Source organism: Parasteatoda tepidariorum, chromosome 3, assembly GCF_982258835.1.
Source record: "Parasteatoda tepidariorum strain Cologne lab strain chromosome 3, Ptep-v5.0, whole genome shotgun sequence".
Lineage (NCBI taxonomy): Eukaryota > Metazoa > Arthropoda > Arachnida > Araneae > Theridiidae > Parasteatoda > Parasteatoda tepidariorum.
Genome location: NC_141757.1, coordinates 115,291,558 through 115,310,987, shown reverse-complemented (window position 1 = coordinate 115,310,987; position 19,430 = coordinate 115,291,558). Strand labels below are relative to the sequence as shown.

General features: G+C 29.1%; 1 protein-coding gene across 5 annotated transcripts in view; it reads left to right on the top strand.

Moving 5' to 3' along the window:
- LOC107436417 (uncharacterized) overlaps positions 1-19,430 on the top strand; it is a 145,312-nt gene that overhangs the window by 72,218 nt on the left and 53,664 nt on the right. For all 5 annotated transcript variants that reach the window (XM_087159950.1, XM_087159954.1, XM_087159953.1 and 2 more), the window contains exon 7: positions 8,102-8,256. In XM_087159950.1, coding sequence (XP_087016076.1) covers positions 8,102-8,256 — 155 coding nt within the window. The remainder of the gene's footprint in view (positions 1-8,101; positions 8,257-19,430) is intronic.

Sequence of the window (19,430 nt, the reverse complement as noted above, 5' to 3'; positions counted from 1 at the left end):
AAATAAGTTAGTAATTGTTTTTTGTTTATAAGATGTTCTTAATATGGAAAATTTACTGCATTTCTTAAGGCTGTTTTAAAAATCTTTTTTGCTTTTTTTATTATTGCTTAATTTCCAATATTAAATAAATCTAACACGATGGTTAACACGGTCAATCTGTTAACTAACATAATGATAACAGATTGGAATCCTTTAAATAAGAAATATTAAAGTGAGCCAATATTGAAAACGGAAAAGTAGTTTTTTATAACTTTCTAACGAGGGAGATTATTTACATGATATGAGAAATAACAATGAGCTAATATGTAATATAATTCAGTGTTTCATTGTCATCTAATGTTAACTTTCACCTTAAAAGCAACACATACTGAAATCATGTTTAAGTATAAAAACGTTGATAACTATACTGTGGCCCACTTATATAAAACTGCTTGGGTATACTTATGTGTAAAATGTAACCGAATAAATAATATAATTTATCTCTTATTATTATAGAAAAGCAAAAGAGGTCTTTTTGACAAATTGTCTTCAAAAAAGGATTCTTTGTTTATTTTCTTGGCAACTTTTACATGTTCAGAGTACTTAAAGTTTGATTTTAATGTAATAACATTTTGTCTTCATTGTCATTTTCATCCCCTTAATTTCGTAATATACCACGGATTAATTAAAATTAAATGGTATTTTTAAGATGGATTGTTTCATTTATCATTTGTAAGGAATAGCACTTGTGTAACTCTTTTATCTTGTTATTATAATAAATTAACCACAATTCAAACACAATAAAATTAACGAAATAAAAAGTGAGAAAAATATGAATATATACAAAAATATTATAAAAAAAAATAGTGCGTGGAGTCCCTCCGCGCAGAAGAAGTTAAACTTCGCAATCTGTGACGTTAATAGTAGAAGAATCAGCAGTGGTAGAAGGATCACTAGTTCTATTCAACGACTCTTTTTCCTGCTCCGCTCGCTTCAGTGCTCTGTAATCACCATAATATTGTGCATTTTTCCCTCGTGGACCTCCTGAACCAGTGGAAGTGCTTGTGGTTGCCTCATCGTCTCGCCCTGAAAAATGTATTTGTATTAATAATGTATGTGAATGCGTCATAATGTAATTTCAGAAGAGAAAATCTAACAATCAATTGATATTCACAAGAGACGTACCTTGACATAACCTTAAATCCGTCGCATTGTCCGTGGGATTATTTTCACTCATTTTTTACAATTGTTATCCACTAAATTTGAAAATAAAAACTACCACCCTATTAAATTATATGTGTATCAAAACAAACTAAAAAAATATTTATAGAAAAACAATACTTTTATTATTTTTATGCTAGTGAGAACCAAAACAATATGGAAATGAATGAGGGAAAACTGGATCCTACCACGTGATTTCCCGGCCAATAAAAATGTAACGTTAAACGTTTAACGCAACCTTGTTGGAAGTCGCATAAGAAGTATAACTTCAAAAAATATATATATAAACACTGATAATGTGCCGCCAGTCCACTATGCAGTTAGTAGGTGACACATTATGAATATATGTTAGTATTGTCGAAGCAAAATGCAAAGAAATGCGTATAGTCTTATCACATGTATACTATATCTATATTATATAAAACTCTAATACGTACGTATGTATGTATCAATAAAACCGATGATATTTCTTTTCTCGCGCTGGCAACAGTTTTCATTTTTAATTGATTGGATTCGGAGAGCAAGAGCACGTAGTGAGCAACCAGATAACAATAACCAGAGTGAGCATTATCAGGTTGTTCAATTCAGATTCATGCACTAAAAACATGACAATATTTAATTTAAACTCAATTGGGTATAATATAGCCTACGTCACAGGTTGTGTTGTTCCTACTAAATTTAACCCATGAACGGCATTTTCTGCGAGCCTAACTTCAAGCCACAAATAAACAAACGAAGTGTTCGATCGTTTAAATAGCTGCTCGCCAGATTTTATTGCATTATAAAGAAAAGTTATTGAAACTAAATACAACTAAATAAACAACAACAACTAAAACAAATAACAACAACTACTAATAACAATAACTAAATAAACAACAACTAAATTCCATTCGTTTAGCATTGCGTCATATGTTGTTCCTACTAAATCGAAGTAGTTGTGTTTTTTTCATATTATACCCAATTAGGAATTAATTAATTAATTGAAGTGAGAATGCTTTAAAAGGCCGCTGTTGAATTGATATTTTTCTACTGGGGGCTACCTAAACGTCTAAAAAACGTTTAAGTATTTGTATTGAATGCATTGAATTTTCACGCTTTAAAATACAGAATATTAGTGAAGCAATATTTGATAATTTATTTTGCTAATATGTTTCTTATTTAGCTAATGTTTTGATTTTTTCACCATGTACAATCTAAATAGCTAATATACTTTTTTAAAAGTCAATAAGAACATTGGTAGAATTCTTCTACATAAATACAATACTATGTCTTTGATGATAAAATACTATGTCTTTGATGATAATATATTATGTCTTTGTGCTAGAACATTGTGTTCATTGGCGAGCGAGCGCAGCGAGCCATGGTTCACGGCGTGAACCACATAGGATTGCGTAGCAATTCTCTGGGGTTGGGAAGCGTTAGCGAGCAGGGGGCGGAGCCTCCTAGTATACAATCATATGCAAACCTGTAATCATATGCAAACAGAAATACGTATAGTCTTGTAACACGTGTACTATACATACAGAAATGCGTAAGCATAGGTTCTTGTCATACATTTACATACAGAAATACGTGGGTTTTTATCATATGTATACTATACATACAGAAATACATAAGTACAATAGAATATCTGAATTTTTTAAATTTTTTTTTCATCATCTAATATATATAATTCTCTTACGTGGCTCCCAAATTTTGGCTGCATTTCTTTTCCGATGGTGGCAACGTTTGGCTTGTTTTGTTTACGTTTTGAAAACACCAAAGCATTCTGCCTTTTAATGATGTGTTTCTGATCAAATATGTATAATTCTCTTACGTGGCTCCCAAATTTTGACTGAAGTACTTTGTACAACTAAATAAGATTCTTTTCACAACACTTAAATATTTACTTTAATTTCTTCATTTATAGAGAAAACAGTCGGCAAAGAATTCTGTTAGGCTAAAAAACATTTCGCTAAAAAAAGAACGAATTCTAAAAGAAATAAAAATAAACACCTTAAAAAATAAAAATGCTGTTACCAGCCATAGAATTTTTTGATAGTTAACTTAGCAACATAAATCAAAATTACATTGAAGCGCAACTAGATCAAAATTAAGATACCTGAGTGCTTGACGTAACAAATCCTTCAATTCTATAAGTGTTGTATCGCCAAATACCCAAATTAACAATTGTGTTTTTAAAGAAATTCTCTCTCTCTACTATTCAGACTACTATTTCATATTGTTTTACAACACATGGCTTTAGCCCTCTGGTGGGAAAGACCTTAAAACAAAACTTACAACAGTTACTTTTCTCAACAATTGAAATTTAGAATAGTGTGATTAAGAAAAATATGAGAACTGTTTGTAATTTCAAATTAATATTGAAATGTACAGGTTTAGAATTTTCTACAGTGAAAAGTTTTCGGAACTTCTGTATCCAAAAAAGTATACAAAAGCTAGACGTTAGGAACGTATCCAATGAGCGAGCAAAGTGAGTATTGGATTACGAAGCAATCCGAAATGAACTGCGAAAGCAGTTCCGGGGGTTGGTGAGCGTCGGCGAGCAGGGGGCGAAGCCTCCAAGTTTTATTATATAATTGCTTTAATATGTTTAATGTTTTTATCACATCTATATTTATATTGTTTCTTCATCAGATTAATTTATTTCAGTTATATTACATAATAATTTAATTTCTTTATTTTTTTGTAATTAAGTATTGTAAATAAAATGATTTACGATGGAGTAATTAGGACTAAATTTACCCAGAAATGTACGCAAAAACAATGTCATGTTTTCCAGTTTAGTTACAATTTTATTGTTAAAAGCTATTTTTGTTTAATTTGTAATGTCTCATTATGATAAAAGAATTTGAACGGAATGCTTTTTTTATGACATATCTCTTCAAATGCATATATTCTTCAGAACATTATGCTCATTCAAAAACTTTAAAATAGGAACCAATTTGAGAATCTTCAAGGAGTTTTAAAAATCTTAATATCAGCTGACGTGACCGCAGAAGTTTTATACAAAAAAAGTAATCTGTTATCACTTTTTAAACAGGTAAAAAGAAGTATCTTAACATTTTATGCTTTGATTGAAGCTTAAAGATCGAAGGAAAAATTGTTTAAAATGAAAAGTTTAGAATAATTTATTTATATCACGTTTTTGTGCTTTAAACTATATATTACTTTTAGATTTACTACTACCTATTTAAAGTTTAAACAAAACTCTGTTTCGAGATTGTGTTAGCTGGTTTTTTCCTCACAGATATTGAATCTCTGGTGAGACATACATGAAAATTAAGAGAAAGCAAATTCATTTAATTGGAAAAACAAAAAAAAATTGCACAAAATGAAAGTAAATATAATCTAATTAAACTTATTCATGCATTCAAAAGTGAAAAAATTTGCGAGATTGCAAAAAAGCACTTGTAAAGAAACGTAATTCTTTCTTAAATGGAAAAAAGGACTAAAAATGTTAATATTAAAAGATCATCTAGTTAAGTTAATATCTAGAAAGATCTAGAAAGTTAATATTAAAAGATCATTATAAAAAGATACCTCAAAAGGGAAAAAAAAGATAATGAAATTACCAATGACCAATTACCACTCATGACTTTCATGTAACACGTATTAAATTACCAATATTTTAAAGGAAAAAGTTTGATAAATATTGAGAGAGTTTTCAATTAAAAAAAAAAACTGTTAAATTTTCAAGAGATTCATTTTTTTGAATTTTTTTAATATGTATGAGTCATTCTCACAAAAACAGTCATTTTCATGTCCCCAGTATATTTTATGTTTGTTTTACAGCTTACGAAAAAAAAATTTCAGGGAAAGTGTCCTTCAGAATGCAAGCTAACAAAAGAATAAAAATAAAATTATCAATTTTTATTTTATATTTATTTTAGGTAATTAAAATATACCAATATGTCATTCCCTCACTTGTCCCCACTGCTGATTTAAAAAAAGAAAAAAAATTGTTTCTGAAATAAAATTTTTTTTTTTACAAATTCGTGTTTTTTATTTCGGAGTACTGAAATATAGAATTTAGAAAATCAATTTTAAATTTAATTTCTGATAAAAATATTAACACAGCACTATTTTAAACTTTGTCCCCAGTGTTTCGCGTCATTCCCTCACAACAATGTTCTTATCACCTGCAATCTTCTTAGAATAGAAATATTTTAATAAAAACTTCAGAAGTTAACAACTGGCATCATAGAACAAAATTGCAGCATGTTTCCATCTTCAACTTAAAGAAGCTTTGCTGTGGAATAAATTTGAATGTATCAAACCAGGTAAAATTTTTTACATTTGTCATTCCTTCATGTCATTTTTTAGAGTAAAATAAAATATAACTTCATCGAGAAAGTGGATAATTATATGTTGCTTTCTTGTATGAATATAATTGTATGTGATTGACTTCAGAAATTAATTAGGCCTAACTGTTATTTTTAAATTTTATTGAATTCGCCATTCCCTCACTAGTGTATAAAGTGAGGGAATGACGCTGAAGTGAGGGAATGATTCAAGATGAGTATATTATTAAATTTTTTTCTGTTCAATCGTGCCAGCCAATTTTATTTCCCAAACCTGTAAAAACTATTAAATATATAAGACTAAATTATAATAAATATTAGATATACTTAGTATGTTATCATTTTCAAACTTTAGGTAGATGTAACTTAGATAAAAACATGCATTAAAATAAAATATCATTCCCTCACTATTAGTGTCATTCCCTCACTTTTTAAATAGTGAAAATAATTAATTTACTTATTAATTCATTTGAAAAATAAATTAAAAAATTAATCAATATATTTATTAAATTAATTAATTTATTTATAAATTAATTAATTAATTTTTAATTATTACAAATTAATTAATTATAAATTAATTATTTAAAAAATTAATTAATTTAAATATTAAGTATAATTTATAGGATATATACTTTCTTTATAATGCCATTGCATATTTCTATTAATATAAAAAGTTTCAGAGCTTTTTATTCACTTTACTTTTTTGGGATTTTATGAACTGAAAAATGACAGTTTTCGTGAGAATGACCCGTATATTGTTTTCATTAATTCTTGAATGTAAACTATGTAGTATTAATGCTTAGTAATTTACTGTATTTCATTTTTGATTATCGTATATTATAGTTTGCAATATATTATTTTTTCCTCCAGAATATTGTCCAAAATATACCTGGAAAATTTTTGATAAATGCCAAAGGAAGTATCATTAAGCAACTTGAACTGAAAAGAAAACTTAAAAAATGCTGTTTTGTTTTAAAGCGATCCATCATAGTAATTTTTTAATATATTCATTTCATTAATTCTAGAATGGAAACTAAGCAGAATTTATTGTCTTCAGTAATTTATTGTTTTTCATTATTGTGCACAAAATATTATCATTACAGTGCGCACAATAAAAAATTGATCAACTTAAATAACTTTTGATCAAATGATCGGATCTTCACGTTCTAGGACTCAATTTTAATCATTCAAGAGCTGACTTCAGATATACTAATTAATTAGTGTAGATGATATTTTAAATTACGAAATCAGACATAAAAACATACTTTCTCTAAATAAACATACCTTTTTTATGGATTTGGGTTTCTGATCCCCAAAATATAGGGGGTATCTCAATCTGGGAAACATGGTTCCCATAGTTGGTCAGGAGAGCGATCTGAAGTTTAGACCCCTAATGTTAATTTTATTTTTTGCGTATTTCTTCATATCATAAAATTTTTTCAAGGGGAATTAAAATATTTTGCATAGAATTATAAAATTTGTTGACCTAAAGTTAACCCCATGCAAAATATAACTTTTAGTAAATATTTATTCTTTTTTATAATTTTATTTGATAATGGTAGGAAAATTTTTGAGTTGTAAATGTACAAATTTTTACATCATTTTACATACTGCAATTTTGCTTGGCAAAATATAAAATTAGAGCTAAATCGATTGATAAGTAACAGATAAATCGATTTTTAAAAATACGATTTTTTCAAAATAAAATTTCTTATTAACTATTCGATAGATTTTGCTCAAATTTTGTATTTGCTTTGTAAAATTACATTCTTTGTAAACGAAAGTAAAAAAAGCAGTCTTTGTAAAAAAACCCCATCATTTTACAGTGATGGAAAAAAATTTTATTCTTTACAACTCAAAATTGTTTTGACAAATTCGAAATTTTTTAAATAAAGTAATAAAAAATAATAAATATTTACTTCAATAAATATTTAAAATTTTTATATTTATATCCTTGGATAAACGAGTTTTATTATTGTGTGCCAAAATTTTTTAATTCGCTTTGATATGGGGAAATAAACAAAAAATGAGGTTAACATTAAAGGGTTCAAACTTTGACCAAACTATGGGTATCACATTTCCCAGATTGTGGCCACCTCCAATATTCTGGTTGTCTGAAATCCGAATCCGGTAAAAAAGGTATGTTTATTCAGAGAAAGCACGTTTTTGTATCTGATTTCGTAACTTAAAATATCATCTGTGCTAATTAATTAGCATATTTGTGGTATCCCCCCCCCAAACCATTAAGATTAATTCCTAGAACGTGACGATCCGATCATTAGATCAAAAGTTATTAAGGGTGGTCCGTTTTTTTATTTTGAGCACCGTAATTTATTGTTTTTCTTTCTCCACAATATCGTTTAAAATTTAAATGAAAATGTTTTTAAGAATGTTGAAGGATGTGATAATAGGCTGAAAGATATTTTAGAAAAATTCTGTTTTGTATTTTTTTTCTTCTTTGGTTCATCTATGTGTTTTATTTTAATATATTAATTTTATTAATTCTTAAATGAATGCCATATAGTATTACCATTCAGTAATTTTCTTTCGTTATTGCTGAGTGTTTATTAATATTTTCTTTATTGTTTTTTTCCCAGAATAATATTGTCCAAAATTTAAATGGAAAAGTTTTAATAAATGTTGAAGGAGGAGTTATTAAGTCAAAAGAAATTTTAAATGGAGAATTGAAAGCCAATATTGAAAATGGAAATGCAGTTTTTTACAATTTACAATTCACAAAGACTGGAGAAAAGTAAGATTTATTTTAGCTTTAGCTTACGATTTATTTTACCTCAAAATGACAAGATATAACTAAAACTATCTGATTAATGATTAATAAAATAAACGAAATGATCGAATAACATTTTTTAGCGTTTACACTGCACAAGTAAAGTTCCCATAATTTTCAGAAAGATGTAGGGGAGAGTCGGGTAGCCCCGCCCACTTAAGGAGTATTGCTTATATTTCTGTATAATATTGAGTAATAATCAGTATTTTGTATGTTTCTATTATTTTTTCATATAATTAAATAATGCAAAAAGAATAAACGAAAAAAAGAATAGTTTAACTTAAAAAAATAGAAGTTTAAAAAAAACATGTTTTTCAGCTCTTTTCAAAATGTGTCGGGTAGCCCCGCCCAGTTACGAAAATTATGTTTTTTGACTGTTTTTTCAGGTGTAAATGAAAATGACCAATGTATTGACAATAGATAAACCTCATTTATCATTTTTATCACAAAATTATTTTATTTATTACATATTTATATACTTTCAGTGAATTCTATCATCTAATAACAATAATATTTGTTGTTAAAAATGCATATAACATTCAAATTTGTAGCAATAAAATAATAATCTTTGCAACCGTACATTTATCGACGAAATAAAATTGGGCGGTGATACCAGACAATCATGAGAGCGGGGCTACCCGAAATCCAATTTTTTTGTAAATTTGTAATTACTCGAACAATTTTTCACATATAAACTTCGTTTTTGCTCAAATTAAACTTACGACTACATACTTTAACGCTGTATGTATTGAAAAAAATTATTCTTTTAGTATTAAAATGAAGTTTAATCGAAACATTCAACCAATTTTTCTTAATTTCATGACTACTGTATTCAACATATTTTCAAAACTATTGTTTACTATGTTAACAGCTGCATAAATACTTGAAACTATGAAAATAATCTTTTTTTAATATAACAATTAATGTCCGATGGCCCATTGATTTGAAAAAATATTCTATACATATGAAATTGACAGTGGGTGGGTGGGGCTACCCGACTCTCCCCTACTTCCTCCTTTAAACGTAGAAATGACTATTTTTTTTAAAAAACGAGCTTGAAAACTTTTATTTACGTTTCTGAAAGCAAGCAGTAACGCTGTGCATAAAGATTTTAAAAATATTGCTCTGCCATCTGTTTGATAAATAAGTAGCAGCACAATATTCTTGTTTACATTAAACCATCTGTTCATAATATTGTGTTGCCTATCTATTTGGTAAACCGAAAACAAAGTTGTTATCTATTTACAATTATCTTCGATTTACGTTTTCGAAAGATAATATAATAGATGATTAAAATATTTTAATTGGTTTCAACTTTTCCGATGTCAAAAATATTGTATATATCTATTAATTACATTGAAAAATAAACTATTGATTAATTTAGTCGAACAAAATATATGTGGGAGGGCAGGAGTGGTCAGCGTGTAAGTAATGAATTCTTCCTATTATACAAAATTATATTGATGACAATTTTTTCACAAATATAGAAGATTTACATAACATAGATAAGAGCCGTGGTGGCTCAGGGAATAGAGCGTTCGCCTTCCAATGAGGTGAACCGGGTTCCAATCCCAGGGATGGTTGGTCGATGCAAATTCCGCATCCGTCTCGCACCGACCACAGCGCTGACGTAAAAATATCCTCAGTGGTAGATGGATCATGGGTTAGAGTCACCTTTGTGGCATCAGCTAGGTTAACTGTAACTTTGTATTAAGTGCTTATGTTAGTTTCAGTTTCTGTATCTCGTCAGGTTTTCATTAAATGTGTTCGTTGTGATGTTAGATCATGCTCATCCATTTAATTAGTATTTAAACGATACATAACCACACAACCTTGCCGTCAGACTGACCGAGATTTTCGTGGTTTTCTTCTACATCTAACGCAAATGCGGGTTAGTTCCATCAAAAAAGTCTTCTAGAACGACAAATTTCTCCCAAAGATTGATCCAGGATTTCCCTTGTCTTCTGGATTGGGTTCAAAATTACAAGACTACGGAGATGAACTTTAGAAGTCGTAAACCCAAAAAATTGGGTTGGGTGTTCAACGACGGTTATAAATATAAATAACGGAGATTCGGGGAACACGAATAATAAAAATGTTTCGTATAGAGTTAGAGTTTACCTTAGTACTTAGTCTGTACTTCTCTCTGAAGCACGTACGCCTTTCTTCCTCGTTCGAAACTGTTTTCTTCTGTTTCTTGTTGTCATGCGCGCCAGAGGGGTGCGTCAAAGATTCGTCCTGCTTCTCATAACAAGGATTAGCTTTTAGCTTTCAGAGACTGGCGCCACAGATATGATAGATTTTTCCGATATTTTTATTAAATAATATGAAAATTTTTTTACTTTTTATTTTATTTAGAATACCATACTACACGTTATTTTCTAATTTATATTTTGAAATCTTCGAAGTCGGTAATCACAGAAACAGTTATTTTAAACGAAAAAAAAGTAATAACTAGTAATTGCTTTCTTCAAAAGCATAAACTTTATATCACTCAGTTTTTACTCAGTTGTGCTGATCACATTTAATTCACCCCCTTAGTTACATAAAAAAAAAGATAGTCGAATTACAATATTTTTTTATCATATGTACACTGTTAAAATTTCTATTCTAAAATCATGGTAAAATAACCACTTACAGTCTGTTCATTTAATTAAATGTAAAGTTTGCGTTTAGGAACATTTCTTGTCTTAATGGTTTTGAAACCGATGGTTAAAAAACCATGAATACAAAGCTATATTAAATATTTTCAACAAGCATGGTTTCGAAATTGTAAAAATGAAATTTAAAAGGACATTGGAGCTAAGAGTTTCGTTATGTTGTGGTTAACTTGTGTTTTATTAAATGAACGGTGGTAATTAGTTTATCTGGTTGTATCGTAAGAGATTGAAAATTCCTATCATAAGAGATTTGAAATTCTAGACTTTTTTGTGTTACGCAGCTTTATCGCGCTGCAATCTGTGCGTGAGGGAGAGTATCGTATTGTAATAGTCCAGGGTCACAAATTCGGGAGTGCAGACACTGGAATTTTTTTTATGTGTTGAAGGCATGGAAGAAATATCGTGGCGTCAGCGCTGAGAATTGAACACCTATTCAGCCTATCATAAGATAAACAGATCTTGGCTAATCTGCTTATGATATAAAACTAGCTGCAAGAAACTAAGTGGCTTCATATGTTCGGCTTTGTTGACTTTGATGCAATTCTGGTGGCTCAACCGTACAGTAATTCTCGAAACTAACAGTTTGAAAAACATATTTTTGATTGTTATTTAACTGTATTGAATATGGTAAAATAATAATTTTATAGATTGCTATTTAATCATTTTTCGTGAAATTTCTAATAGCGTATATTTAGCTTGCATATTGTTTGCGAAACATCTGATAACTGAAGGCAAGTAAGCAAGATATTCTATATAAGACAATATTACTTAATTTATTTTATGCTAAGGCTTACATAAAACAAATTAATGTCGTCTAATATTGCCAGAGAAATTTCAAATCTTTAATGAAATGTGAAGTGCTTTTAAGGCATATTACATCAAAATCAGAGTCCTAATAATTGTAGAAAACTTCTTGATACATTACTGAATAAAAAAAAACTTTGCAGAAAAACTCTCGAAAGAAAATTTAGACAATTTCTCTCATATTCTTGTCACTATTTCGAAAAAAAAAAATTAGAGGCAAGTCACGTAAAGACAGGTGAAAAATTGTCACTTTTTATTGAAAAAGGAGTTTTACAAGCTACAATTGATAAAAGAAATAAGAAATCTCAACAAAAACACTTTTGCTAGATTAGAAACGAAAAGTGGCAGAACATGTTGTCTATGTCACCGAACAATAATTTTTTTCAAATTTATTTTTAGATTTCAAGTCATAAGAAAAAAATTGGCAAAATGCCAATTTTTGTGACATTTGTGTAGTTTAAAATAAAAGAAATTATTTCGGAACGTATTTACTTTTTTTAATGTGAAGGATTACAATAGAATTGATCCATGAAAAAAAAAAATCGATTTATTTCTGATTTTCGAACATATAATATGCGTGGCATGTGATTCTGAGTTTTTATTTACAAAACGTGGTCAAGCATAGAACTTAAAGCTTTGCTTATGAAATGGAGGGAGTGGTATTACTGCAAACGATTTAAAAATTTTGAAGGATTTTTTTCTTCTCAAAATACTTTTTGGAAAAAAAAATTATAAAAATAGTTTAATTTCATGTTATAAGAGATGCAACATTACAGTAGCACTGCTAATATCATTTATTGCTTCATTTGTTACCCATAGGAGAGTGAACACACGTGATGACGTCAGAAATACAGTGGCAACACACAACCTTTTATCAATTTAAGGTAAAAAGGGTGCATTTCACATTGCGCGAAACTGATTAGATTATGCTCATGAGGGCATTTAAAGTGAATATAAAGTCATTATGAAATGGATGCGTCCAGAAAAAATGCGCAATGGTAGGATATTTTGTGGTAGAAGGGGAACGTAATGTGAATATTTATTACCGAATTGTTTCGGTTTATGGCATTGTCTGCTTAGGACTCATAAAAGATCCACTTAAACTGCATTTCATAATTTCCAGGTGTCCATTTTCTCATTTGTTATATTTCTTGGAAAAAATTATCTTTAAATCCTACTTTGTTTTTTCGAAGTTATAGAATTACATCTCGCAACTATATTTGTTGTTTAATTATTAATTTGCTTCAAATGGAAAGTCAATGAAAAGCATTTTACAAACATTTCAGCTTAATAAAGCGACAAAGTATCCTAAAGCTGAAACTTTCATGGTATATGTGCAATAAATTACTATTTGTTGTATAAAGTAAATAGGATTTTATATTTTGTGCCAAAATTAACATCATTTTATCGTAGTGATATAAGAATTCAAGGAGAAGTCAAATTCACATATTTTAAATAATTGACGTTTTCTGCCATTGAAGACGATTTTAGAAGTTGGGGGAGGAAATTGTAAAATCTTTTATATTGATGATGATTAACACTTGGTTGGGTCGAAGAAGAATTGGACGAAATCGTCATCCAATAGTCCATCTTCCATCTCATTATGATGAATACAAATATATATTCAAAAAGCGAATTAATTAAATGACGAGTCAGAAAACAACGCAAATTGGGATTTATGTGTCGAACAACGGGTCCTTTGGTTTGGCAAAAATATTCCTTCCATTCTATCGAAACTGAGTTTCTTTTTACCCTGATATTCTTTGCAGTCTTTGTTTTTAATGACGTCACCTTTGGGTTGCTGCAATTTTCGTTTACCATAATGTGATTGGTTCTTGGTTCTTCTTCATATATATATCGGTTTATTTTCAAATCGCCCAATATATCAGGGTCAATCGCAAAATTATTACACAAATTGGATACGAAGCAGCCGTTTTTGTCTGGCAAAGAACACATTGTTTTGCAGCATTTCGTCTTAATTACGGTTGGAACGGAAACTTGACTAAGCATTAGAATAAAACATAAAAAAATGTAAGCAAAATATATGAATTGAAATATATAATAAGGCGTTTTTAAGATATCTTTTAAATAATTTAATATGAAAGTGATAATTTTTATGTGAATTTAACTTGAAAATTAAAATTATTTGGAAATATTTATGCAATATTGCAAATGAGTTATTTCATGGTCATTCTGGAAACTGTTTTGGAGCACGTTTTTCATTAAATGTCATTCAATATAGTTTTAAACTCTTTTTTTTTTTAAAAAAAAAAACGGAATTTTTTAGCAGTTAAAGTGCGAACGGTTCTTTAATTTTTTATAGCATTAATTTTGAAAGCGTATGAATAAATTATATTAACTGCTAAATAAAAAACATATTTCAGTGAAGCATTGTTTAAAAAGCAAAAAATTAATTTTTTTAAACGAAAATGTGAATGTAGATTTACTTCACTTTCATTTCCCTCAAAAGGCAATAACCATTTAGATAATATATAAAATTTTGTTACTTTTTGTCAGTGAAAGCAATACTATGCAAATAATAAAATTATACTCATTGAAAAAAATAATATTTCATTATGGCGACTACCGATCAAAATAAATCCCTTTTTTAACGAAACAGTTCTAATTTTACATTATTAGAACTGTTTTGTTAATAAAAAATTAAAAAATGAAAAGAAAACATGAGTTACTCTCATAAAATTGCAAACTGGATTTCATAACTGACTTCTTTTGTCTGGGGAAGAACACTTTGCTCTCTAAACCTTTCCAGTTCCTCGTATAGCCCCTTATTATTCATTCAGAACTTTGATTCCCAAACGACTCCTTTGTGCAACCCAGTTCATTACAAACCAGGGCCGTATCTGGGAACATAAAACTAAAACTTAAGTCGACACGGAGAGTAAGGGCTAAGGGTAGTCGTAAAAGTAGGATTATAGAATGGATGTTTTTCAACACTGTGTTGGTTCACCTTTGCTTTTACGCTTTCCGAACTGTGTTTTTGTTGTCGGCAATCATGGTTTCTGTTTTTTGCTGGAGGTGCTAAATGATGCATGTTTTTCGGAAGAAAGATTTCGCGTTTCACATCGAGAGTGAATGATTGGCGAAGTTCATTATTCGTTGCTGTAATTAAAATAGCTTCTGTTTTATGATAGTCTCGTATGTTTTTCGTTAGAACTAATTCACTATTGATTTAAGAATGGTGTTTGACCTTTTGTGATTGTTTTAAATATAAACAATGTATTGCAATAGTTAAAAAATTTTTTTTGCTGATTTAGGTTTTTTTAAAAATTTATTATTAGCATAATATGAAGATGTTTTTTTGTTAATCTTAATAAGTTTAGAAACCATGAAAAGATTTAATAAACGAACTAAAATAAATTAAATCGTCTTTAAGTTGAAAAAGAAATCCAATTCTAACATTTTGTTTACCGTTATGTGATTAGCTGTTGGTTTATTTCCATGTATACTGCTTTTTTTCTTTCAAATCGCCAAATATTACAGAGGCTCCCGATTTTAAACTATTACTCAAACTGGATATAAAACTGTCGCCTTATCTGGCGAAAAACAGTTTGTTTTCTAATCTTTCGACTTAACTACGGTAGGAACGAAAATTCAACTAGACATTAGAATAAAATACATATAAAAAAATGCGCGAAATGTAAGTATTGAAATCTATACATAATAATAAACGCGGCTGTGTGTGTGTCTGTAATCACAATATATCGCCCCAGAAGCCTGCCCCAGGCGCGAAACTCGACACATAATTGTGTTTTGACATAATGAAGAAGCATTTTTTTCTTTTTCAAAAATTTGGATTAGATTTTTAGTTATCAGTCATTTTGTAAGAAAATCTATGCTTTTTCGTCTTCAAAGAGCCATATTCAAAAAACTATTAAAAAATGCATATACTTTTCTCCACTCTTATAAATGTATGCTAATGCGAACCTTACAATTGAAATATTAATTTTCGACAACTTAAACCAATAATATACGAAGGAATTAATAATTTAATTGTAAGGTTCGCATTAGTTTAAATTTATCAAAGTGGAGAAAATTTTAACTTTTGTATTAAAAATGTGGCAACATATTCGATACATAAATAGAACGCTTCGCTTTGATATATTTGTCGCTGTTTATAATTGTTATAATAAGTTTTTCTTCTTCTTTCCACGCTCTATTTTTTTTTTCTTAAGCGAAGACGATAATTTTTGTAGCGATATAGAAATAGAAATTGATACCATAAAAAATTATATAGAAATAGAAATTGATACCATAAAAAATTAATTCGTTTTCGTGTTCTTTTCATGTATTTAGCATTTGAGTTTTTTTTTCTTAAGCGTTGTAGCTATATAATATATAAAATAGGAATTTAATTGTTTTTGAAGGAACGATCACACTTACCTTAGATCTCTTTGGTGTTTCTATTCTTTATTTTAACAGTTTTTATTAAATGCAATTAGTTATTTTCAGAAAGTTTCAGTTTGCAGGTAGGCACTTAGATTTTAATATTGAAGTTTCATGATTTGCTTTCATAGTAATTGTTGTTCTAAAGTATTCGTTGACTTCTTCAAAACCCGATTACTGACATGGCAGAACCGCCTTTCAAAAAACTTTGTATTTTGTCAAAGAAAAAAATATTAAGAGATTCTCAAAGAAGAAGAAGGGCCCAAGAAACGTCTGCGGAACGTCAAAGAAGGATGGAACATGACCGAATTTCGACAAGCAATTCTAGAGCCCAAGAAGTATCAGAGAAACGTCAAAGAAGATTAGAAGAGGATCGTGTCTCAACTAGCAGTGCTAGGGCCCGAGAAACACCTGAGGAACGTCAAAGAAGATTGGAGGAGGATCGTGTCTCAACTAGTAGTGCCAGGGCCCGAGAAACACCTGAGGAACGTCAAAGAAGATTGGAAGAGGATCGTGTCTCAACTAGCAGTGCTAGGGCCCGAGAAACAACTGAGGAACGTCAAAGAAGATTAGAAGAGGTTCGTGTCTCAATTAGCAGTGCTAGGGTCCGAGAAACACCTGAGAAACGCCAAAGAAGATTGGAAGAGGATCGTGTCTCCACTAGCAGTGCTAGGGCCCAAGAAACATAGCGTGGCGGACAGTATATAATAAAACGATACACTTTTAAATTATCTTTTAAATAATTTTACATGAAATTGATAATTTCATGTGTATTAAATTTTAAAATTACGTACTATTTGGAATTACGTGCTATATATTGCTAACCAGTGCTCCCATGGCAACAGGTAAAAAATTTTTTTGAGCATTTTTGTCATTCAATGTTTTTTTAATATAGTTTGAATTTAAAAAAAAAAAAAGAATTTTTAAGCAATTTGAAAGCGTACAACTCTTTAATTTTTAAAACTAATGAATTTTTCAATCGTGTAAAAATAAATTATCTGTAACAGTTAAATAACAAACGAAAGATAATTTTTGAGCAAAGTATAATTTAAAAAGTTAAAGTTTTATCATGCTTTTTAAAACAAAAATCAAATTACTCCCCTTCTACTTCACTCATAAGGGGCATTTAGATAATATATTAGTTTTTATTACTTTTTGTCAGTGAAAAGTAATATTATGTAAGTAATAAAAACTTACGCATTGAAAGAAATAATATTTTTTGTTTGAAACTTCATTGCGGCAACTGCCGATCAAAATAAATCATTTTTAACAAAACAGTTCTAATTTTTCAACTTCAGTGACTCCCATAAAATCACTAACTGTATTCGAAACTGTCTTCTTTTGTCTGGCGAAGAACACTTTGCTTTCTAAACCTTTCGACTTTCTCGTTTAGCCCCTTATTATTCATTCAGAACATAGATTCCCAAACGACTCCTTTGAGCAACCCAGTTCATTACAAACCAGGGCCGCATCTAGGAACATAAAACTAGAACGTAAGTCGACACAGGGAATAAGGGGGTAAAGGGTCGTAAAAGTAGGATTATAGAGTGGAAGTTTTTCAACACTGTGTTTGTTTACCTTTGTTTTCACGCTTCCCGAACTGTGTTTTTGTTGTCGGCAATCATGGTTTCTGTTTTCTTGGAGGTGCTAAATGATGCATGTTTTTTTTTGGAAGGAAGACTTTGAGTTTGAGAGTGAAAGATTGGCGTAGTTCGTTATTCGTGGTTGTAAGTAAAATAGCTTCTGCTTTATGATAATCTTCTAGTTTATGATGTTCTCGTTGGAACTAATTCGCTATTGGTTTAAGAATGGTGTTTGTCTTGTTGGGGTAGTTTTTTCAAGAATAAACAATGTACTGTAATTGTTGGAAACTTTTTATTTGCAAATTTAGGTTTTCCTTTAAAATTCATTATTAATATAGCATGAAGATGTTTTTTTTTTTGAGATTATCTTTATAAGTTTAGAAACCATGAGAATATCTAAGGAACGAATTAAAATAAATTGAATGGTCTTGAAATTAAAAAGAAATTTAAATTCCAAAATTTCGTTTACCTTTATGTGATTGGTTCTTGGTTTAATTTCATGTATATTGGTTTATTTTCACATTGCCAAATATAACACAGACCCCGATTTTAAATTATTACCTAAACTGGATACGAAGGTGTCGTCTGATCTGGCGTGGAACAGTTTGTTCTCTAACCTTTCTATTTAACTATGATTGGAACGAAAACTTTAGACATTAGAATAAAACGTAAAATAATGAGCGAAATATACGTATTGAAATACATAATAAAACGATACGTTTTTAAATTATGTTTTAAATAATTTTAAATGAAATTGATAATTTTATGTATATCGAATTAACATTTTTTTCGAATATACCTTTTAAAATAAAACAGAATTGTAATAAAAATAACAAGGAATTTACAATAAAAATAAGTAAGTCTAATTCAATATATAATTAAACCCAATAAATCGTCATTTATGACGTTTTATATATTAAATTTTATCACTACTTTGCAACTTTATTTTACAATAATGCGGCATAATGATTTTTGTTAAAGTGTATAAAATTAAGTGAAATAGTTCCTTATTTGATATTTAATGGTTTTTAAGGAACTTAAATTTTATCGCTTATAATAAGTTTTAAAAACTATATAGATAGAGTTAATTTTTAAAACTGGCAAATAATTAAAAAAATATCTGTTTTTATTCAGAAATGGGATCAAATTTCAGTTTTATAATTGCGTTAAATATAAATTTGCATAAATAATAGGTAGACGTTACGTAAAGGATTCTAGTGTAGAAAGTAAAACCAAAGATAGGGTAACGCGATATCAAATTTTGAAAAAAAAAAGGAAAGGAAAATAAAATAGAAACCGTGCTGGGTTTTCCACCCCTGAGGGGAACAGGAAAGTGTATTTTTTAAACCTTAGAAAATGGTGAAATATGACTTGTTTGGTTTGTCACTTCAGCTTAGTTAGAAAGTTTAGCTTAGTTAATGGGATATAATTCAGAAGATTAGAATTGACATATTATAAAATACCAACATTCCATCATCATATATTAGCAAAGTTTTACAGAAAAACATAATTTATACATGGAGAAAAAATTCCGTTAAAATTACTGTACTGTATGATAATAACATTTCTGGTAAAAGAAACCTAGATTCTGGTTACTCAATCTAAAATATTCGGCATTCAAACCATTTATTTGGTACTTATTTCGTTTATATGGTATTGGTTTTCCGGAAATTCTGGTTTTCGAAAT